Below are 24,640 nucleotides of genomic sequence, written 5' to 3' on the forward strand. Positions count from 1 at the left end.
ACTGAATCATAGAGAAAGTTAATAATGGCTTGGCAGGGAACCAGCCATGCAGTTGGAGCTCAAGAGCACCTGCCAACAAGCAATTCCTGCTTGCTTTTAACAAACTGTGCCTTGAAATAAAATGAAAAAAGAGCTACCTGGTGATGGTGAGTTGGGGTAAGTATTTGGTAGGCGAAAAACATAATAAATATAGGAAGCAAGAAGGCTGTTTCTGCCATGCTGGTCTTGGTTTCCATCCAAGCTCTTGTGAAGTCTGTTTATGATTGATGCCATCGCTTCGAAAGATGCTTGGCCCAGGTTAACTGAAAGTAGTAAGTGAGGAGTTTGTTTTAGACTGCAGCAGTACCCATGAGCAAATCCTAAATGTGCATTTCATCTACCTTCTGAGAGACAAATGGCGAAGCTTGTTAAGAGAATAGCAAGCATTTCTCATGAAAAACTGAATGTGGTATTTGAACCAGGTCTAATAAACAGCTTGACAGGAAGACAGGTGTTGCAGTGATAAGCTTCCACTTTTATTAATAACAAATTTAATAATTTAGGTCTGATTTCTGGAACCAGACCAACTTTGGTCATCAACCGCAATGGTAACAAGATCAAGTCCTTGTTTAATTGATGGATAATATCCTTTGGATATTTATCATACTTTTCACAGTTAATTATTTCCTTCATTCAAGCCATAGCCAAAATATAAACTGTATCAAAAAGAAAATTTCATTTTCTTTTGGAAAAAAATCTATTCTAATAATGAGCGCAAAAATATACACACGGACCCAGGCAGGTATTCTAAACAAATCAGGCACGAAGACGACTGCAGCTGAAGACTGTAAATCTTATTTTTTTAAAAGCTATATACTAACATCCTCAATGCTCCATACAGACAAAGTAAACCAACACAGGACACTTAAAGAGTGAAAGAGCTTTTAAATATAAAATAAGAATTCAAGCAAAATTCATGCCCAAAAAGATAACCTTTCTAAAATGAATGATTGCTATTTTTAAGGCAGTCTTAGTTACCTATATTCCATCATGTCCCAACTCAAGTTTCCTATGAAAAATCCCAAGTGCTATTTTAAAGACTAAGGATCTAATCCTGACTTCTACCTGAGATTTTTTGTACTGCCAGAGTGTAGCCCATAACAGGAAGCAAAAGGAGGGATTATTCACGCTGACAGTATCAGATCCGCAACAGCTACAGGAACATATAGCCTCTGTATCTTCTTATCTTTTCTACTTCAAGATTTTCCAAGGTGACTAGTAAGGTTGAAGTTCTTAGTTTCTGAACGGTAGTATGGAGACACCTTAGCAGGCTCCAGTGCTAAGAAAATGCTGAGCATCCAACTCATGAAAGTCAGATCCCTTTCTCGTGTCTCAACTTGGACACCAAATTACTAGTCATTCGTGAAAACCTTTGTATTAAATATTGCTCTTGTGTATATCACCACTGATCTGGATGCCAGCATGTTTTATTTTGAAGATACATGGTATATTAGTGGCACTAAAATAAAGCATAAAAATGGGACTTCTTTTATTTCTACATAAATATGATAAAATTGGAAGTGTCAAACTTTCAGCTATGTAATTCTCTATAAAATTTAAATAGAATACCTATTTGGCCTGCAATGACAGGAGGTCTTACTACCAGAAGAATCAGTTTGTCAAGCAGGAGATGAAGAAATCGCACTACCGGCTCCAGTTGAGAGGAATTTAAAGCTGAAATGCTGCTCTTCAGTTCATTTTCCAAGTTGTTTTCCATAATTCTCATGTCTCCTATTCGCACAGGGAACATGTGCTCATCCAGAGCATGGACAAGTGCAAAGAACTTGTCAAGATAAGGGTCCTACACACAAGCAGAAAACCCAATAATCAGCAAGAAGCTCCAAAAGTAACTCTACCTTTTATGGATTTGTACCTCATGGACGGAGTCTCTCCCTCATTCTTCTATCTGACCATTTAATCTCACAAAACTAGCAGAAACTCAACATCTTGGAGAGTTCTGCCCATACATCTAATTCAACTGATAGCAGACAATGTTCAGAAGTTGTCATGGCAAAACTAGAGGATCCACAGACTGTGTATTCTTAGAAAAACAGACAAAACTGCACTAAAACCATGTTACAATTTACAGCACAAATAAAATACACAAAAACCATCAAAATCACATACTGGGAATTAATAAAACAGAGGTTGAAATAACTAGTCAAAATGATTGTCATCTTTCTTTTCAGATCAAAGAAAGACAGATGAAAAACATGTGGAGGTGGGAAAAGGAAAGACAAGAACATCATATGCCTGAACTGTATGCTAGACCTGTTGTATTAAACACAACAGTCAGGTCTGAAAACACTGTTGGCCATTCACCCCTGTGAATAAAGGCCAAGCTGCTTGTATTTTTAAGCAGAACTTCTCAAGTATACTCACAGCAGAATGTGGAATAACAGGTCTGCTGGCTCAGAACTGAAAATGAGATCGTAATTTCACTACAAGTAATTACTACACTCTTCACAGTATCAACTTCAACAGCATTTCAACTGTCAAAAGACTATCAAACTCTTTATTCCAATGACTGCCCTTAACATTTACCTGAGTATGGAGGGATGATACAGCAACAACTTCTACGTTGAAAACCCCTTTGTGGTTATCCACCCACTTCATTCCGGGGAGTGGAACCTGCAGGTTAACAGAAAGATGAGTGAGGATGTGACAGAAAGCAGAGCTAAGGTGCATCTAATTACAGTTGCCGTTTCTTTTCATTTTATTGTCAGGTATCACACACGTGCCCACATACCTGTCTAAACTTAACAGTATTTAAGAAATAAATAACCTAAGAGCTAAAAATACACATGCACACACACACATATACGTACACATACATTCTTTCCCTTATTCTGGAGTATTCTCCTGCTGATTTTCAGCAGGAAGAACAACTCACCTCTGGAGAAAGCACTGAATAAGCCTGTGGTGGTTTTTCCAATGAAACAGGTAGGCAGAACTGGCCAGTCTTTAGCCGTCCATTTTGAAGCATCGGTATCCACTTTAAGGAGACAGAATTAACAAAATAAAAAACAAAATCACACACTTTTTAAGGTTTTCTTGGACGTTGCAGGCTTGACTGTCAAATTCTCAAATTCTGCAATGGCGTATGAGTTGACAGTGATGCTAAATGAGTTGCAAACAAATGCATTATGAATATATCCTGTGCTGAAAAACATAAAGACTGAAAAACTCACGGTGTATCCAACTGGAGTCTCCAGGGGAGTGTTTTGTTTTTGTTGGCAACTGACGTGGTAAAAAGTAAAAAGCAGGTGGTGGTGATCGGTTAAAGTGGCTGGAAGCTTAATCTTGATTTCCTCATGAAAATCAGGTGATCTGTGCAGAGACGAGACCCTCAGCTGAGTCATCAACACAAACAGTGTGCTTTACTAGTTTATGCTTGAGACCGAATCCTTTAAGTTAAAGTATCCGGAGGGAAGGAAGCATACGGACTATCCCAGGGGATTGAAGCTTCACTTTCTGACCACCAAGGACTGCAAAAACTTCGAGTATGCATTTACAGTCCACAAAAAATGAAAGCAGCAGCCCCCACCTCACACAGGCACTCTGAACTGCGCTGCTCCCCACGAGCAGTGAACGCTTCCCCCAAGACGGAGACTGCCACAACCCCCAACCTGCAGGACACGATCCTCTCCCCGGTACACCTCTCCCCGGTACACCTCTCCACGGTACACCCCTCCCCGCTACAGCTACAAAGACTATTGACATATTAAGGCCAGATTCAGCACTCCTTACCCCAGCTGCAATGAAATTATTTTCAAAACCAAGTACTTCCAATCTGTAGCTGAAGTCTAAATGGCTCCAGCAAAACAACGAAGCACATGCTAACATGAGCTTATAACGTAAATCCTTGTGACTACTAACTTGAAGCTTGTACTTACAGCACCTGCTGAGCTGGCCTACGTGCTCAGGATCACAGCCCCTGACACTGTGCTGATCTGTACCAGAGCAAACAAAGTCTCTGGGTCCTAGTCATCGCAAAACTCTAAGGACAGTCTCAACTGACACTGCAGTTGCTGTGAGTGCTATGCAGATAGTCATCGTTAAATAATTAACACCAAGACAGAGTCACTGGTGAGTTAGTAGTTACTCCACTTTGACACTGGTAAAATTTCCTTTGGGTGGAATCATACTATCCATTTAGGGCCATGTCCTTTCACAAGCTGTTGTGTGTTTTACCTGTTGTGATATACTACAGCTGTGTATGCTTCTTTGGAAAATTCAGGACAGCTAGATTTGCCAAAGATGACCTGAAAAAAAGAAGAAAAAAACCAGACACCCCCTCCTGTAAAACTGTGCCAAGAATTTGTTCCATAATCCCACAGAGATCCCTGAGTCTGTGCAGCTGTGTACAGATACATCTGCTTGTTACATGCCCCTTCACTTATAAGCAACGCTTTACTTAGTCACTGAAGAGTTCACAATTTTAATAATCTCAGTTCCACATGCACACACGTATGGCTGAAGAACTGATGAATGTAACCACCCCTACGCAGATGTTCACCAAGCGCTGATCACTTCTGGCCCTGAACACAAGTATAACTATCACCTTTAATTTTTTTTGGCATGGAAGCAAAGATGCTATTCTAAACACAAGGGTGTCCACTGCAAACATCTCAGGTTAAAACACTAGCTACTACACTGTTACTTTGCAAACTGTATACAAATGTATTCTTTGTTCCGAAATATTGTAGTTTTACATTCCTCTGAACTTGTTATTTTGAAATGTGTTTTAATGAGGTTTTTTTAACATGGGGATTTTACGACTGCAAAGTGTACTCTGCCTTATCGGCATGCAGCATTCACACAGAGCACGCAGTGCTGCCCTCACCGGCATAGCATTGCTTGGGTCCTCTCCGTACATGAATTGGACTTTTACAGTGATGTTCCTGGCAGATCCTTGGCGGTTGGCAAAGTTAAGGCTCTGAGGATAGACATAAAGAAGATTCCTGCAAGAGACAAAGGCAACAAGTGAGCATCTCCCTGTCAAAATGAGAGGGTTCACACCTTTATCAATGCTATTATTTATATATCTGTGGAAACACTCAGAGAGTCAAAATGAAGGGTTTGACATTCTCCATTAGCCAGATGGTCTCCTCTTCAACGTAAGTGCACACCCACCCAAGCAATCTGATAATGACCCCTTATTTTAGACAGCAATAATAATAATTTTTTAACTGCCATCATATTTTGAAATAGTTCCTGTTCATAAGGGTACTTGAAATACACATCTAAAACTTAAACAATGATTCTACAATCTAAGAAGTTCAAGTGGAAAGAAACTATATGAATAGAAAAGCATTGAGAAGTTATTTATTTGTTCAGCACAGAGTGGTGGTTTCTATTAAATACCTTTCTTCTTGTGACCTGCCTTTTTTTTTTTTCTTTTTTTTTAAAAGCTCCTTACATCATGATGACTTCAGGTTACACCTCTCCTCTGAAAATGGATTAAACTAAATGGGTATCTGTACCTTCAGCAGATACGCCATCTTCGCAATGACTCAGATGGAACAGTGTCTCCAATTCCACACCTGAATACCACTCTTTGGGAAGGATGGGGATCAACTAAAATTCACATCTGAGAAGCAAGAACAGTCAGGAGCTCTGGAAAACAGCGGGGATGGCCAGAATGAACCAGGAGTGTTTAGTTTTGAGGGAATGGCTGGGGCCACAGGTAATGACAACACTCCCAGGTACCTAAAGAACTGCTGCAAAGACTGAAGTAATAAAGCGATCATCACATCTGCAGGGAATATGACAGGACGTTATGTGCTGAAATTGCAGCACAGGAGCTTTAGGTTAGATGCGAGGGAAAATGTTCTGACTGTAAGGCTAGTTAAGCAGTAGAACAAATTGCCTGGTGTGAAATCTCCTTTTTCCGTTAGCTTTTGAGGACACGTGAGGCAAACAGCTGTCCTGATCAGTTTGTAGACAACCTCAGTGTTCACTGGGACACTGACACACACATTTTGGAAGCCCCTTCCAGGTACATTTCTCCAAATCTATGATTACTTTAAAACACAACAGTGATGAGATGCAAAATCCTGCAATATTTTCCAATCTCTTAGCCCTGCTGGCTCCCTGCCAACAAAGTGCAAGTTGGATTTGCATGTTAGCAAAACTGTCCAATACAAGCCCCCACCTGCCCTACGAGCAAGTAATTTATACCACAGAAAGTCCTTTGCATGTTCCTATAAAGACAAAAAAGACAACAGCCCCTGAACCATTCCACTCAACATGCCCTATTAGTCAAAAGAAAAAATACCTTCTTTTGCCCCCAAACAAGTAAAAGTGTATGAATTGTTACACGTCTTTGCAAAGTTAGCCTGGAACTCCCCTATCCGTCTCCCCCACAGCCCTGCCCACCAGCATCATTCCCCCTCGGACAATCTGGCTCCTACAGCTCCAACAAGAGGGACGCTCACCACAGGCGACTCGGCAGCCCGATGGTTAGGGGAGAGGTTCATGTTGCTGCCTTGCATCTGCTAGAGGTAAAAGACTGGCGTGTTGCATTTTGCCCAAACATCGAAGCAACGCATTCTGTAACAAGCCCTGGCTTACAAGGCAGGAGGTAAAAGAGGTTCCCTTCCCTCTGTGCCCCTCCGGGAACTATTCAGTGAATCTGAACACAATTTGTATGTAGTTTCCAACTGTTCCTTGCCCCAGAGAGACAACAGATGGGCACAGAAAACTGCAGGGAGGAGCACAGCAGGACATTTTAAGCATAATAAAGCAGCTACTACAGAGCGCTGAAAACAGTAGACTGAAAACAAAAAGACCCTTTTTTTGATTGTCAGGAGGGCAGTGATTTGGTTGCTCAGTGAAGGCACCTGGTGCCTTTTTAGATGCCACGGGTAGCCTACACACCCGCACCGGGCTGCGGTGGGTCACCCTCCGGGAGGAGCGGCTGGAAAGGTGGGCTGCCCTGGATGCTCTGGAATTGCGCTAGATGTCAACGTTTCAGCAAGTGAATCCCACCTGAGGACTTGGTTCTGATGGCAACTCCATTTGCCCCCCGACGCCCACGGGTGCTCCCACCCATACAGACACATGCTGATGCTAGTCCTAAGGAATTCTCTAAGAGCCTCTGAAGGAAAAGGTACCTCCTCCAGGTCAGTGCCTACACAGAGCAGTCCAGATGTATAGCTCCAGAAGGCTATACAGGGCAGCATTATGAAGCCAGGCTCTTTTTCATCCCTCCAGGCAGAGGAATATGCTTAGCTAGCACATGGGAATTTCTTGCCTTTCAAGTCCTTCATGGTGAATTAAGTTTTTGAATCCCAACCCCATTGGTCCCTTTGCCTAATCAACGCTCTCTTGCTATTTCAGAGGGGGCCTGTGCCGTTTTTGTGACTTTACTAAATTACTTTGTTCTGGCATGAATACATTTGCTCCTTGATATTCTTTTTAAAATGAAAATGTATATGAAAATTTACTCTAAAATGTACACTGCTCATAAAACTTTTATTAAGTATTATTAGTGCTTAAGAGAAGGACTTAATGTATTTGTGAAGCCAGGCTACAGGATCCCTATATTAAAGGCAGTCTTACGCTTAGGACTGATTTATGCTGAATAGCAGAAATGAGCCTAAACCACGCTTGCAGTTCTCCTGCAACCTCTTCTGCTAGGGCTTGGTCTCCTGGGAGCAAAGGCAACATTTCAACAGTTTGATGCCACTCTAGGAAGAGAGTGCCAGAGAATTACAAGCAGACATTACAGCCGACGTTACGTGTCAGGCAGGGCTTTAGCTGGATTCATAACAACAAGCACCGGAGGAAATGTGCAGGTTGTTCTCCTCTTCATTGCCTTTCAAGCCCTTGTCATGTGAAAGGCTCAGAGGGCAATTATCCTGCATTTCGTTAGGAAGAAGCTCGTGTTGCTCGGGGGAGTTCAGATGCACAGATCCCACCACAAGACAGGGTAGCTTGCTCCTGTTCAGGCAGCTTCTCTCCAGAGGGTTTCCTATTACAGGCATCATCCTGTTGTTGAGAATTTACATATAGAGAGGGGAAAAAATTCCCTGCTCGCACATCAGAATGTGACCTCAGATTAAAAATCCTATTTTACCTTACTCTACACAGGTAAAAGCTGCAGATCTTCCATAAGCACAGTTACAGGAGCCATGGAAAGAGACTCGTGGATGAAAAACCGACAGGAACATTATTAATCTCTTGAAAGAACCGATGCCCCTGTCTAACAGCCACCCTGGGAAGCTGACTTCTCAGTTTCTCCTCTGTTACTTCCCTTCCTTTGATTCATTACATCTCAAGTTATCATCTTATTATTTGTGTGTGCAAATACCTGGGCTCAGTAGACTTCGTAGGACACCAGAGGTTGTAGCCACTCAAAAAAGTGAGACGAGACCTTCCGTGCAAAGTGATGGCAGAAGCTGCCTCACTGCACGGGTGAGATGATAGGCATCAAAGTTGCTGGGCTTTTAAAGGCAAAGTGGCCTGGCACTGAATGTAGCCTTCAGAAATCAAGAGAGGACAGCCCCAGCTGTGTTACATACAAGCAGTGGGAAGCAAGAGGAGGGAGCAACTTTCTGGTGGGCCAGACATCGTGGTGAGGTCTCGTATCACAGTGTTCAATGCTCAATAGCAGGCATAAAGGGAGGAGAAGGGATTGTCCATGAAAATAACACTGCAACACCAACAACCACGCTAAGCATACACTAATTAAACAAAAGGACCACTAGTCCTTATGCTTCCAGCTAACAGCTACTTCTTGATGATACTATTCACAGATTTCTATCAATAAAGGTTTCAGGCAGAAGCTTTAAACTCAAGGACTTGTATCTCTGGAGCTTTTATTTGCTATGCAAAATGTATGCAAAGCTTAGACTATTATCTCAAACAGATCTCAAAAGTACTTTTACCTCCATAAAATGAACTGCTAAAGTACAAAGGCTTCCCAAACCATGGAAATAATGGCACCAGGCACTCCTCTAAATATTTATATAATGTGATTGCAGCCATTTTGCAAAAATCTTCATAAAGGTATTAAAACATTAAGAGCTGATCCTAACTCTTAGCGAGAATGTTTAACTATTATGAAAATTTCCCTTCTCAGTAAAACCCAGAGACCTTTTTCTTTGCTTTATTCCTACTATAAAAATCATTTAAAGCCCATTTAATAAGGGTCACCCAGGCACATGAAAGATCTTCAGGATCATGTTTGTTATATGCATTTTTTCTTGACCGGGCTAACAGCTCTCAGAGGCAGGATTCCCCCTTAGGATTTCGACAGCCCCTGAATCTTACAGTTTAATCGTACCAGAAAGTTTTATGCCCTCTGCTTTCCTGTGTCCTACTTTTCTTACGGACTCTGTGACTGTTGTGACATCTAAGGGTGGTATATTTGTAGTGAGCTTACCACTGCGTGACTTTATTGGCACCAGCATTAACATGGAAATGTGCTTGGCACCCACTCGTGCTTTTTTAATATTTGACGTCAGAGCATTTTGACTGCATTTCCCATTTGGAAAGCAAACCTTTCTAAAGGGTAGTGTCATGTCTGAGCAGCGCCCCGGCACAAGCTCCCGTAGCTTGCCGAGTTACGGTGCGTCAGCTGAGCCGCGGCAACTGCAAAACAGAAACGGGCAGTGCACGGCGATAAGCAGGAACTTCTCAAACTGCAGAAACCTGGTAAAATGTCTGCTCTCCAGTTTCTTGGTTATTGCTATTTCTTGAGTAACTTCCTATGTTTTCCTGAAGATGAAGCCAAGAATAAAGATTTCTGGGGGTGATGGGGGTAGGAAGAATTCAAAGCTATTTAAGACAAAACTGAGAAAGACTTCTTGTGGGAAACAGCTAAAACAGAAAATTATTCATTTGAAACCCTGTAAAACCAAAGCCACTCAAGTATTTTGAATGGACTGCAGAAAGTCTATACTTTTTTTTTTTTTTTTTTTTAAATTTTGCAACCAGTTCTTCAAGTCTTGCAGCCCAAAATCCCTGTGTCAGATGCCAGAGGCTGGACTTTGTTCCCTGTTACAGAGCAGTGTCAGGCCCAGATAAAAACCGTACCTAAACTTCATCTGCTCAAGTGAAACTCCAGTAAGTTTCTCCACAGAAAATGCAAATCCTTCAAAAGCATATAATTATCTTACTTTTTCAAACATTAGATGTGTTTAATAGGGTTATCAGGTATGATGTATCTTGGTCTACCATTCAAAGCAAAAACTATCAAACCGTTCAGAGCTGCAGTGTTAACAACACTAACAACTTCCCATAAAGGTACAATATAAGTGCCGTAAGCGCCATCCAGATCCTGCACCTGCTTTTTTTTTTTTTTCACTCAGTTGAACAGCTCTTCATACATTTCCACTGATGTAACCAAATCAGAAAATGCTGTAGGAATGATGACTCAATGCAAACCTTCCAGGCTTATCACCACGCTCCCACGAATAAACCTAATTGTTCTAACACTTCTTCTAAAAGATTTTTAGTAGGGTTGAGTAAATACTGATTTGATGAGTTTCTCTAGAAACTAATCTGAAAAAACTGCGGATTTTAATAGGGCATGATAGCCTCCACTGAACAGCTTCTCATAGACTAGCACCTCATGGACATCCCTTGTGATCAACTTTGTCAAAGCCAGATCTTTGAAATAAAGCCCTATACCATGTAGATCAGAGAATTAATCATGATGAACACTCATTATCACAATAAAATTAAGAATGAATATAATGATTACCATTTGAGCCCTACTTACTAGACTTCTACATGCAGAGTTAACACAGAATAACACATACGTGTGTAGCTTTCAACCTGTAAGATGCTCCAGTGCAGTCACTGGCGGTCTTGGGTCGTGGACTGCTGTATCTCTAAGCACCAAACAAACAAACGTTTGCTTGATTTGTTGTTTGAGAAGAAACAAATGCACAGGCCTAACTCCCTCTCATTTCTCTGCACAAAACAACTTTGCTCCCACTGCTCACCTGGAGATCTGGCTGTGACACAGCAAGAAGTCTCAGCATTTTGCTAACCTCGTAGCTGCTTGCTTACATACTGAACGTGTTCAACCAGTCAGTCTCCAACGAGTGACTCGTGAAATTTTAACTACTTCAGAAATGCAGGGGCCATCACGTTTTCATCAACACACCAAGTATTCAGTGCAAAATAAATGATCAGCAACAGAATAGACATACAAGAGCTATTAATGAACAGCCCATAACCAAACTCCTCTCTTGCCTATAGCCTTCCAGGCTCAAATAAGCTATTAAGCAAATAACTCTTCTCCACCACGTGTTACATCTGCCAACAGTGAGCAGATACAGCCCAGTCTCAGCGGGCCGGGCTCAGCTAACTGTGGCTTTACCAGAGTTGTCAACAGAGAATCAGCCAGGCATTTAGTTGGTAAAGGCCGTTCTTTCTGCATCTTACACGTGCACATTTCTGACCTGATTTAATGCAAGCTGCAGAGAATTGAACAGATCTAGGTGAGCATTGCGGTATCTGCATGGGCCTGCACATATCTCAGCCTCTTCATAGCTCTGAACGGCCGAAGTTCAGCTGAGGTATCTGAAGAGCCAGTTAACAACAAGCCGCAACTCAAACGAAGCAAAGGCTTCTCTGATCCTTGGCATCGCTACCCGCCAGAGCCCAGAGCTGTCCTTGCCCTCCTGTTCCCCGACTCTTCACACGGTGCAGCCAGAGCTGAGCCCTCGGGCCAAAATCCGCAAAAATCTCCGTGTTCAGCTATTTGTAAATCACTACTTTGCTTCTTTGCTCAAGTGTTTTAAAATTATGCTTGAGAGACAATTCCTGATTGGTCACAGCCCTTTACAATGCTGAGAATTCACAATTATCAGTGTACAAGGATGAAGACCTTAAGATTGTCTGCTGCAGTGGGACACTTTGCAAGACCAGAAGTTACTGGATTGTTTTTTATGGGACAGAACTGCACCTTTGGGTTGTGAAAATGCAGTGCTGCTTCTTGGCATAGAATAGTGATTATTGTTTGTAGTTCAGGATAATTCCTACATTTGCTTCCACTCCATGCCGGCAGATTCTCTTTGAATGAATCCTCATTCTCCCCGTTGCCAGGCCTGATGATCTACATGCTCCTGCTGTTCTTCTGTACTTTGCACAGATACTCCAGTAAGTCTGATCCAGATCATACCAGTACAAAATATTGTTCACCAATTAATTGGAGATTAAAATACTTTCATGTTATTTAATTACAGGTGGGGAGGTTACCTGCGTATTATCAACCCTTCGTCACACAGGAAGTCCAACGTATGACAGAAAAACTTTACTTTTAAAATAATATTTCTATTGATGCCTCATATCATACGTGCATATGTACATGAACACAACAACAAAAAGTCCAGGGTTATAAAATTCCTAAACAGTTTTAAAATTCCTAAACATTCCTAAACAGTTTTAAAATTCCTAAACATACAAGAATCTAGCAAAAACCTGAAAACCCTCCAAAGTACAGACTATATTATGCATGGATTACTTTCTTGGATTGCTATGAGTGATTCCAAAAAGAAAAATACTTTTCATTCATACTGCAATACCATTCAAAAACCACACATGCTTCTATGCAGAGACCTACTGCAGAACAGGACATTTATTTCAGAGTACTGGTAGACTTGCTTTATGTAGTGTGAATCTTAAACAGTAAGAATGGTAAGGTGAGAAATGTAAGCGAGGTATTATTTATCTCACCCACCTCTGGAAAGCAGCTCTTAAAAAATAAGTTTTATATAGCGTAAATTACTGCACAAACCTTAACATAGTAGAATCACATCCAGGCAATCTCTGGATCTAATTCCCTCTTTTTCACTTAATCTGAGCTAGACGACAAGTAAATCCACTGCAGCACAATGAGTTACATCAGAAAATGGTACAAGATGAGAATCAAGTTGTGTGAATCATCTGGGAATATTTTGCCCTTCCATAGCTTATCAAGGAGCTGCACAACCTGAAATACAGCGTCCAGTGCTCTTAAGTACGGTAAACCCTTCTATACTCCTGACGCAATAAAAGGAATCATACAACACAAACAAGAAGCAATTTAGGCCCTTATCAAGATTATGACCCAAAATTAATCTATTAAAAAGCACTGTGTGAAAAACACGATGTCATCAATAACATTTTATAACAGAAGGTCTGGCAGATGGAGAAGTTCAGAACCAGTTTAATCAGCAACATGCCCGTCTCTCAGGTTTATCTTCCCAGGTATCAACCTACATTCAAGAGGGGTTACATTCGTTCAAATACACAGAGTTTAATGATCAACTTGTTGGTCTGCCTCTTCTAAAATGAAGAGGAGTATAAATAGATCAAATTCTTCAACCCAGAACAGTCACACAGCAAAAACTGTTAGTAGAAAAAGTCTCTGCATCCTAAACAACCAAAGAGTATCAGGAGCAGAAAACATGAAAATCATTCTAGTCTTTCTATTCATTGTCCCGCTTGCTCTTTCAACTGGAGCTGAGAAGGATTATTCCTCCTTTGATTCTGCTGCATCTCCTGAGACCAAGTCAAGATTTGCCATGTTAGACGATGTACGAATCTTAGCCAATGGACTCCTCCAGCTTGGGCACGGTCTTAAAGACTTTGTCCATAAGACCAAGGGGCAGATGAATGACATCTTTCAAAAACTTTACATTTTTGATAGGTCCTTTTATGAGCTCTCACTGCAAACCAGTGAAATCAAAGAAGAAGAAGAACAGCTCAGACAAACTACGGCCAGACTGCAAATCAACAATGAAGAAATAAAGAACCTCTCACAGGAGATGAATTCAAAGATTGAAGACCTCATACAAAACAAAATCCAACTGCAAGAGAAAGTATGGGGACTGGAAGACAAAGTCACAAAATTGGCCATTACCCAGCCTTCAATGCAAGAGACAAAAGAAATTTCTTCACTCAAAGTAAGTAGACTTGTGAAAGCCCCTGACACACAAAGCCAAATTAAACTGTAATGCTATTGCTGGTAGCTATGCAATAGAAGCTCATGTTTTCCCTGCATCTTCACTGTAGTACTACTGTGTATTTTAAGAAACAAATCACTGCGATAATCTTAAAAGAATCAGTGTCTTAATCTGACATGTTTATTTTGCAGTAAATATCCCCAGTGAAATCAGTGAGAAAATCGTGAAATTATAAGGCTCTGTATCTTTTTCAGTATTTTTTTGCAAATCAGTTTTAAGACATTCTGTAGTAATAAGAATAATAATTATTTAAAAATTTGCAGTCAAGAAAGTGATGTGATTACCAAGCCCATAAGTTTGTATGTCATCAGCTCATTACAAATCAATGCACTAGGAACTGCCTGCTCTGTATAAAATGAGGACGTTTAAACCTTTAAAGAGGGACATCTAAATAACTATATGACGTCCAGGACCAAAGAACCTCGCAAGTGTTAAGAGATTTAATATCAATACATGCAAGTATTTAGGTGGGTGTAAGGTTTCCTATGGAAGTATTAACTGTATTTTGCAGAAGCATAATAAGGCTAAACAACTGGTATGAGAAAATACTGGGTATTTGTTTCAAAGCAGAAAGATGAATCCAGATCTCCCAAATCCCAAGTTAATATCCTGGGAATCATTTCCTTTTTTGACTGGTGGCATACATTTAGTCTGAATCAAGGGCCAACTTCACAGAATGCAATTGTTCTGGTCGTGAAGATGGAAGGAAAATAACAACAACAAAAGGTTGGGAAGGTCTTCTGCTGCTTCTGACCACAACCCCTCTCCCTCCCTGTCCCCAGGCTTTCGTGGAGCAGCAGGACAACCACATCAAGCAACTTCTCAAAATTGTAGAGGACCAGCATGTGCAACTTGACAGACAGCACAATCAAATAATGGAGCTGGAGGACAAGGTACAGAACCAACGCTATTTCTCTTTTCAGAATTTGTCATCTTTCCTAACACTGAAGGAGTCAATGGCCCAACCATTCATTTGGGTCAGCCATCCCTCTTGTTCACAGTTTGGGGGTGTAGAGGACAGTAGAAACAATTCTGACCACAAACAGGTACCTTTTTGGGTGAGAGACTGCTGTGCTGCCAGACAGAGGGCTATGGCCAGGGCACACAATGACCAAGAACACAGCTTTGAAATATTGTCTATCAACACCAGGCTGCTGTATTTTCTGACTGCTGATTTTCTTTTTTTCTCTTATTATCCATCATATTTTGTTCTTCCATTGGTCTTCTAAGTATCATTACTTTCTATGTCTTTCTTCTTTTCCGATATTTACTCCAATAGGAAACGATGTTCTGCAGTTCAACGTGTCACCGTAACACTGGGTATAACAGACATGCTCATATTTAATTTATTCCTAAGAAAAGGCTATAAAAGGAAAATGCATTTCAGCCTAAGGAACTGTGGGTTTTGTGCTCTTTAGATGTTGGTATTATTTGTCTATGTGATGTCACCTGAGGAAGTAGGTTAAATCTGTTTGCCCATTAAGGTGCACCCCATGAGAATGGGTCATTTACTCGCCTCATGAATCCTACCTTGTTGGAGCAGTGGTGCAGCTGACATTCATGCAACTGAAATCCACCAGTGCAGTTCTAAAATTATTTTTATGCTGTAAATTGGGTATTCTAAAGGATTACATCCACAAGAAAAATTATTCTCTGCATGACATCGTTCAGCTTGATACATGAACCTCATCATTTCAGAGCCTTGGGAAATTAACAGTCTGTGATTACGGTTCTTTCAGCTAAACAACATAGAGCTCCAGGAACTCGCAGAGAACTCCTTCACGGAGGAGCAAACAGAACCAGAGGCCATCCCCTTTCCTGTGCGCAACGCCACAGCTGTAACATACAGATCTGATGGTGAGGCCTTATCTCTTAGACGTGACTACGCAACACATTGCATTCGCAGCATTTTCTGTGATAGTTTTGCGCTGGTTTTTAACAGTTAAAGACTAAAAGCAAGAGACTCATGTTATACACAGCACTGTGGGAAGGAGCTAGATTTTGCGCTTTGGAAAAAATGTCATCATCTACTTAGCCCCGCTATACGTGTACTCTGAGGTGACATACAAAACCAAGGTCCAATAATGCAGTAATCCTGTCCTCAACCTTCAACCTCCATTTACCCCTTGTAAACATGTGCTGTGACCATCCTTTTACTGACACTTCTGGCGTTGCCAATGCCTGTCTTAGAGAGTGTGAACAAAGAACTCCTTTACCTCACGCTGGCTAATTCTAAGATTTGGAAGAGCTTTCTTTAAAGTTGAGAGTCATTTTCGAACCAAGGCAATGGGAACAGTATTTATTGTGAACTTTACAAGGGGTAGGAAAGTCCATTTACCAGAGTCTAGTCTTAGGCCTTACAAACTTTCCAAAATTATCCAAAATTGAGACCTTGCCTAACTTTAAAAATACAGGCGGTCCAACCTACGTACACCTTGGCAGCTGTACTACTGAGCCCAAAGCAGTTTGTCCATTTCATGACAATTATTGTACAATAAAATTACCAAAAAATTGTTCTAGTTTTTCTTTTGACTCTATCCCATATAGAAATTCAAGTTACAAAGCTGGATTAAATTTACCACATCCAAAACAGGATTTGCAATTGTCTGCTGTTTGCTTTCCTAGGTGCCGCTCCTGATTGCACTGGTCTTTATAACAGCGGCATGAGGTCCAGTGGTGTTTACACTATTAAGCCCAACGGCTCAGAAGCTTTCGATGTCTACTGTGAAATGAAATTTGGTAAGACACCTCTGCTAGCAACAGTCTAATTTTCACAATAGTTTCCTATAAGCCAAAAAATTGTGTCTCATCCCAAAGTACACAAAAACTTAGCGTGATTATCTTGACTTCTCTTACTGGCCTGTGTTCTCAACTCAGGTTTCCTATACCCTAAAATCTCCTTTACACTGCCTGCATTTTTTATTCACCTCTTCTTTATACCAAAGAAAGGACTTTCAATCATGTGACATAAATGAATTATACTAAATTAAGTATTTCTTCACTCTGAGGGTGGTGAGGCACTGGAATAGGTTGCCCAGAGAAGTTGTGGATGCCCCATCCTTGGAAGTGTTCAAGGCCAGGTTGGATGCGGCTTTGAGCAACCTGGTCTAGTGGAAGGTGTCCCTGCCCACGGCTGGAGGGTTGGAACTGGATGATCTTTAAGGTCCCTTCCAACCCAAACCATTCTATGATTCTACAATATTTAAAAAACCAAGTCCCTTTAGCCATACAGAATGAAAACAGCGATTCTAAATGCCACTATATTGCAACCATTAATAACTTTCCCAAATGAAAACTAATAGTAAATAGCAAATACCTTAGTAAAATTTTGTTTCATTAACAAGGGTTATTGATTGAGACTGAGATATAGCAAACTAACCCAAAGGGGTGACTCTTGGAGACAGGATTCCTGTCTCATGTTTAGGTGAGTCCGTAGTTATGTATGTGTCGTATAGGTCCAGAATTGTCATGGACCAAAATGCACAGCACCTACCCAAGCTCTACCTTTGTAAGACACCCATTTATCTGTTCCTTTTGCCACCACCCAGAGATCACACATCATTTGGCCCGTTCCCTGTTCCCTGTTTTTTTCAGCCCGCAATGCAGCATCCTGCAGTGCTGCTCTGTGCATGTCCTGCTCAGCTTCCTCACGAAGTTCCTTGGCACGGCTACCTGGAGAGCCTGGCAACACGCTGATGCAAACATGGCAGGGTGGTGTGATTTGTTTGGGTGTGTAAACAGAGCAGCATGGGGTTGCCCTGTGAAAAAAGCTCCTTTGCTTATATTTGTTGAAACTGGTGAAACAAGGGTGTCATGACCTGGCCAGCAGAAAGACCCCACTGCAGCCCTAGCGGGCTCCAACACTTCATACCTTCCGCGGAGCTGCGTTCCCAGCAGTCAAGCAGTAGCAGTAGAGGGAGTCCAACAATCTGATGAAATGTCTGAAACATTTCATATCTCTTTTTTATCATTTTCTCTATGTTTGTGTTTCTCAGCCCTCATAAACAAATGAAACCCAGTCAAGGCAGCTTAACAAAGTCAGTCCAGCGAGCTGAGTCACTGCAAGTGTGGCAGAAGACACTCAAACAGCCCCATGTTCTGTTCAGCTGTGCTCACTTAGATTTCTTCCATGAAGATTTAGGCTAACTCATTCTAACTCAAAATTGGAGCACCCAAGAGCACACTCATGGACAGTTAATAAGGCCAAGGCCAAGATGAGCCAAGCATCTGCTCTCAGTACAGCTGAGAGGCTTTATAGCTCAGTACACGTGCGCTCAGGTCTGTTGCAAAATTAAGAGTAAGTGGGATTCATATGGAGCCACCTTCAATGCAAACCTATTTTCTTCTTCGCTGCAGTAGCAAGCAAACTCACCCAAGGTCAAGCCACAGCAGTGTAGTCTGTAGGTCAGCAGCTGACGGTCTCAGTAACTTTCCATCTTCACTCTAATGCTTTAAACACTTAAACCAGGCTTGTGACTTATTTCACCTTCACATTTGCAGGCAGTTCCTGGACTGTAATCCAGAACAGAGTGGATGGATCACTAGACTTCAACCAAACCTGGGATGCCTATGCAAATGGTTTTGGTGATCTCAATGGTAAAAAAATTTTTTTTTCTGTCTTTTTTTTGTATCAGTTGATTTCAGAAGGTGAATCTGCTTGCTTAAAGGTGTTCACATGAGAGCAGACAAAGCCTGCAATCAAACTGGAACAGCTTACCTAAGTAGTGGAACACCAGAAAATGTAACTCAGTAAAATCTCAAAGACACACCTTCACATGTGTGTTTAGAAACTTTTGCTGAATCAAGGCCAGAATGCTTTAAACGCTATTCAATTATCGAGATTTTACTATTTATAAAAGCACCCCACAAAGCCTTTGGAATATACACATAAACGCAAAACCTCACCAAGTTGTTGTCACTACTTTCTCTCAAACTTTCTGCAATCCTGTTTCCCTTAAAACCGCCACATCAATTTTTCCAACCTCAAGAGAGCCGGAGGCTGCGTGCACTCCCCTACACAAGCATGTCTGGCTTTCCTGCACAGTGGCCAATCCACTCCATGGCTGGATAGGGTGAGGAAACACCCATGTTCCGCTGTTAATCATCAACTCCCAAGAATCTGTAGTACCCAGAGCTGCCCAACAGCCTCCCCATCCAGAATATTTTTCCCATTTTTCTCATACATTGAGATGACTCTACTTCTGTTTAGAAAATACTTTGACTGTCTAGGCACAGCACAGATCAAAACCTCACCAGTGTGCACAGCAATATTGACTTACTTCCACCTCTCCTACAATAAAGAGCTGCTATATCTCAACCTCTCCTGCATTTTGGGACAGTAGCTCACAACTGAGGTAGACTTGTACTTGTATAATTTGTCTGATCATATTGAATTCTACAGTTGCTCCTTGACTGATCTCCAATTCCCATATACTAAACCAACATGAAGCCACATCTTTTCAGTGTCAGAAAGATTTTGCAGCAACTCAAATCAGTCTCAGCTACGTCCTACTCAGTTCTGTGCTGCATATTCTAAGGTGATAAAATATAACAGGCTACTGCTCCTTACCTGTAAATTGTGGGAGTATTTTACTCAACCATCTTGTCTTCTATTGCTTTAAATGCCACCTGCATGTATGGCACTCACATTCAGCTACACTATTTCTACATGTGGCAATTACCTATTGTGCACTGACACCAGCAGCACTGATAATAAGCTACTTAATGAATATAATTTATGGAACAATTAAACTAATTATCAAGAATTCTAGCAAAGGAAAAATGCTCAAGTTAAATTCACTTTGTACACAAGGGTATCGAAACCTCCATTTAGTTCTGCAGCTCTTGCCTTAAAAAATACAACAATTGCAATTAGGTTTTATGTATGTCATTTACTTAATTTGTCACATAGTTCCAATTATGCATGTTTTAAATGTCTTGAGCTCCCTCTCAGAGTTTCACAAGAGGTGGGAAAGTTAAAGGCGAAGCTCCAGTTCATTTATATCTCTTGCTTTTATTGATCACCAGTGTGCAGTTTAGAAGAAGTAAACAAAAAGAATGTAGCTGGAGACCTCTGAAAAGATCAACAGTCCCCAAGACTCATATTATTGATTTAATTAAAGCAATGAATAAATCCTTTTAAATACTATATTTTCACACATACTACCCACAGGTTATCTGTAAAAACAAATTTAATATCAGCGTGAGCAATATGGGGGTTTAGGGAAAGTTTATCACATAACCCCTTCCCCGGTGACTTCTGTCCCCTAGTCCTCACCTCTGACATCTCTCGATTCTGACATTGCACAGCTTATTTGAACACATGTTTTCAAATACCGATATTTTAAAGGTGAAGGAGCTATTTGAGGTATGGGTTAGAGATCTGAAAAACATGCTAAGTGTGTTCATGCCCAGTTCCATATTAACAGCACCTATTTACTATGACTTTGCAGAGGAATTCTGGCTAGGCCTGAACAAGACCTATTCCATTACTAAACAAGGGGACTACATCTTTCGGATTGAGCTGCAGGACTGGAAAGATAATAAACGTTACATCGAGTATGCATTCAGCTTGGGAGGCCCAGAAACAGACTACACCCTCCAGCTTTCACGGATCTCCGGGAGCATCCCCAACGCCCTGCCGGAGCAGACAGAGCTGCAGTTCTCCACCACAGACCGTGACGTGGACATAATAAACGACTTCAACTGTCCAGAAAACTACCTAGGTATCAGTATGCTGGGTATATCAACACAGGAGTTTCTTTGTTATATGAAGGATGGTCATATACTTTAGTGGGTACTTACTGATACTAACCTGGCTTTAGATACAGAAAACAGAGGGTAGCAGCATCTTTCTGCTTGCAGGAAAGGACAGAAGATGTTTTTCGTTGGCAGATAGTAGGGCCCTACAACAATGAGGTATCACCTTTCTATTTTATAGATAGGTAAAAGTAAAGCGTAGTGAGGCTGTGCAAACAACCAACATCAGAAACACAACTAGCAGCACAGGTTGAAATAAAATCCCAGGGTGAGATTCTGAGCTATTTAAGTAAAGGGCAGTTCTTCCTCTGATGCCTGCTCCAGCGTGGCAGCCCTAGGTCAGATTGTTTAATCTCTCCTTGCAAAAAAAAAGAGAAGACAAACTGACTCAACTCCACTTTGACTGCAAACCAAAAGTTAAGACTGATGGTGAGTTTCCATGCAAAGGGAGATTTTAGCTGTTTGTCAACGTAAAAGCTATACATGCTATTATCACTCTCAAAAGAGCAAGAAAGATGTGAGGCTGAAGACATATTCCTCCTTAAAGATAATTTGGTTAAAGGATTTTCCTAATTCTTTGATTTTATTAAGCTTTTATGTTTTTCCAGTTTATAGCAAAAAGAAAACAATCGAAAAAGCAAGTAATGATTAAACCACAGGATACAGAATTGCCCCCAGACACCTGCTTCATGCAACAAACATTTTGTACGTCATCCTAGGCTTGAGAATTGTTAATGTCTGAAACAATGCGGAGAGTGTTACTCAGCTCTAGTGTCCATAAAGCAGCTCACCAGTGACTTCCAAAGTGCTGAACTTTCATTGTTAGCACAGAGTCACTGCCAGTCCTTTGCAAGCAGAACCGGTCTTACAATTTAAGTTTGTGGTTAAGGATACCATCCAATAAAAAAGAGAATTTGTTTACTAAAGGTTCTTCAGCCTCGTGCATATTAACTATTTCTACCTGAGAAAAATATCAGCAAATCAGAAAGTCAGTTGTAGAGAGTCACAGGAAACATGAAAGCGTGGAGCTAACTCCATAAGCGTCCCAAGTTAGTGGCAGCATTTGTGTGTGCAGTTTTCTATGCACCATTTCTTTTATGTGAAGCAGACAATAATGGGGAGCACAACATCTTCAACATCTTTGTATTGTCCCTCAACTTGCAAGTGTAAGTGGGTATATGTACATACACCACTTCATTTGGGTATACTGGGTAATTGTCACTTTTGCTGGGACTGGTCTAAAGAAGATTTATGTTGCAAATGGGAGCTGTCTACTCGGAAATTGAGCACAATATGTTGGGTACAACTGACAGTAACTGACCTGACAATATTTGTCCTCAGGAGGCTGGTGGCATAGTGAATGTGAGGAAACCAATCTTAATGGGAAATACGTAATGCCAAGGTCAAGAGGAAGACTAGACAGAAGAAAAGGCTTATACTGGAAGCCTAAGAAAGGAAGATACTACTTGCTCAAATCAACCAAAATAATGATACACCCAACAGATTTAAAAAGTTTTGACTGAATGCTCAACCTGATGCATTTTAATTCAGAACATATACACTGAACAGTACGACATCAAAGAAGTTCCTGTTACATTTAATAACAGATGCGTGTCTAAATCCATACACTGTATGGTGTAATCTCCAATGACATAAACCCTGAGGCATTTGCAGTTTTACAGTATGTTTGGTGAGTATTTTCATTCCCCCCAGCTCCATTGTCAATGTGCTGTAACTTTTGTGGAGATTTTACCTCCCCAGGATAAAACTCTAACGCCTAGAAAACGACCGCCTACTCATGTATTCGATAATGTTGCTTGGGAGAATGAGTTTTCAGGCTGTTACATTTGTTTCTGGGTTGTGCAGTAGGGAACACGAAAAGTGTTTCAGTGAACAAAGAGCTGGCAAAATGCTACGGAAGACATTTAGGTATTAATTTACAAGGAAGAAAAGAAATTTTGTTTCATTAAGTAAGTACATTCATGTTAGGTTCATGTTATTGTTGTTGAATATTTTTATGAGCAAATGAAAGATGGGCAATTCCCCATTTTAGGGTTCTGTGTATTTCCAGACAAATTTTCATCAGTGTAGCTCAGGCCAATCTTCACTGAAGCACTGTACTCATGCAGCTATAGATGTGTACCCACACATCAAGTAAGCCACAGCACAGACCTAACCACAGGTTAAGAGCTAAGCTTCAAAGCTTACTGAAATAAATAAGAAATCTTTTCTTCTCATTCGAAATGGATTCAGAGCCATTTTGCAACCTTTTAGTACACCTAAGAAATTAAACGAAAGGCCAAGTGAGCACATGACAAAACGCCTTTCAAATAGAGAACAGTTGCCTGTTGGGGGCAACTCCAATGGAGTCAATGGTACCAACCAACAAACCCTGTAGGCACAAGCTATGCAACAGCATTAGTCCTGCTCCTGAGAACACATTCACATCTGTTTAGCTTCAGCTGCAGAATACTGTAAGGCAGAGGGACTATGGACATGCTTGTGGGTGGCTGGCCGTGAAAGTGCTGACTGACAAAGACCCCAATTCTGCAGTTACATTGAGTCATATTGACTTGCATATCTTACCTAACCCTTGTACAGTATAGATTTTTTTATTTCAACATTTGCAACCATACAGAAACTGGTTTTATACTGTAATTTGTCACAGTGAAGCAACTGTGAACAGAATGTGCTAATTACAGAGAAACTGAAAAAATACTTTTACTCCTCATGGATTTATTAGAAAGAAGATATCACACAATGCTGCTTATTTGTACTGGTGTATTGTAATGTTTAATTACCTGTCTAACCTCTAAAAATAAATAAATAAATAACTAAGTAAATTAAACTTTTGAAAAGACATGAGATATGAAACTTGGCTAACCTCTTTCTTGTAAACTTCGCTTTATAAAAACCTGGTTTGTATTCATCTAACTTTTACAACAAGGAGTAACTGATTTGGTGAGTAAGTTGGTGAAATCTCTCAACTGAAGAAGACAATTCCACTCGGAGGTGTGATGCCTTCAAAGATACTGTGAAAAAGCTTTAAATGAATAGTGGTACATAATGAAAAGAAATCTGTTCCTTGCCTGGGCTTATTTCTAGAAAGGTTATTGTTTTCCAAGATACTGTAGAAAAATTTCTTATCTTCCAGATCTTCAGAAGATTTTTTTCAAAGCATTGTAAACAAAGAAATTGCTTTTAAATCATAATGGAAATATGAACAAAGAGATTAAGCATTTTCTTCACTTTTATCCCCTACTTTAAAGAAAAAAAGTCAGTCACTAGACGTGTCAGAAAGAAATAAAAACAGTAAGAGAACAATGACTTTAGCACACAGACAAAGAAAAGAACCTACATAAAACTGAAAAGAATTCAACTAAATTTCACTGTGAATTTTGGGAAATGGAGAAACCTCTCTCACATTCCTGTTCACAGCCAAGTTTTATGCAAATATGTTCATCCATTCACATCTGTGTATTTTCTGCTGTGTCAATCTGGACCCTTTTTGCTCCTCTGGCACAGCAAATCTACTGATATAGCAAGTTTTGCAATGAACCAGGTGATAAGGTAGGAATTTCTACATTTGCCAGTCTCAGACCCTGAAACGTGAAACGTATTTCAAAACTCTAACCTGTATGTGGTATTTGGAACGTAGACATCCCTGGCAGGAAACTCCAGGATTTCTCTTGTAGGCCTAACTCTGCTGTCTGGGTAAAGTTTGACTTGCAGCAACTCTGGAGTTAGACAGTAATGGGGATTCTCTGGAGCTGGAGATATGTCTATCTTTAATTGAGCTGTAAGAAGAAAATTATTTTATTACAATAAATAGAAGTTAATTTAAATCAAAAAGCATATTCATGCTTTGTTTCTTC

At 40.6% G+C, this 24,640-nt stretch overlaps 2 protein-coding genes across 7 annotated transcripts in view; one reads left to right on the top strand and one right to left on the bottom strand.

Moving 5' to 3' along the window:
• Positions 1 to 24,640, bottom strand: part of DOCK7 (dedicator of cytokinesis 7) — a gene marked incomplete at both ends in the record, with an annotated part of 108,552 nt that overhangs the window by 40,649 nt on the left and 43,263 nt on the right. For all 6 annotated transcript variants that reach the window (XM_082003040.1, XM_082003039.1, XM_082003038.1 and 3 more), the window contains 8 exons: positions 138 to 302; positions 1,609 to 1,840; positions 2,584 to 2,670; positions 2,933 to 3,034; positions 3,231 to 3,369; positions 4,234 to 4,304; positions 4,886 to 5,003; positions 24,400 to 24,562. In XM_082003040.1, the coding sequence (XP_081859166.1) occupies positions 138 to 302; positions 1,609 to 1,840; positions 2,584 to 2,670; positions 2,933 to 3,034; positions 3,231 to 3,369; positions 4,234 to 4,304; positions 4,886 to 5,003; positions 24,400 to 24,562 (1,077 nt within the window). The remainder of the gene's footprint in view (positions 1 to 137; positions 303 to 1,608; positions 1,841 to 2,583; positions 2,671 to 2,932; positions 3,035 to 3,230; positions 3,370 to 4,233; positions 4,305 to 4,885; positions 5,004 to 24,399; positions 24,563 to 24,640) is intronic.
• Positions 13,373 to 22,288, top strand: ANGPTL3 (angiopoietin like 3; the record flags this gene model as incomplete). The annotated part of the gene is made up of 7 exons (XM_082003043.1): positions 13,373 to 13,946; positions 14,789 to 14,899; positions 15,746 to 15,863; positions 16,632 to 16,745; positions 18,507 to 18,602; positions 20,459 to 20,731; positions 22,107 to 22,288. Exons 1-7 carry the CDS (start codon positions 13,449 to 13,451, stop codon positions 22,286 to 22,288), a joined length of 1,392 nt encoding a protein of 463 aa, XP_081859169.1. The 5' UTR covers positions 13,373 to 13,448.

Source organism: Phaethon aethereus (genome assembly GCF_964289735.1).
Source record: "Phaethon aethereus genome assembly, chromosome: 8".
Lineage (NCBI taxonomy): Eukaryota > Metazoa > Chordata > Aves > Phaethontiformes > Phaethontidae > Phaethon > Phaethon aethereus.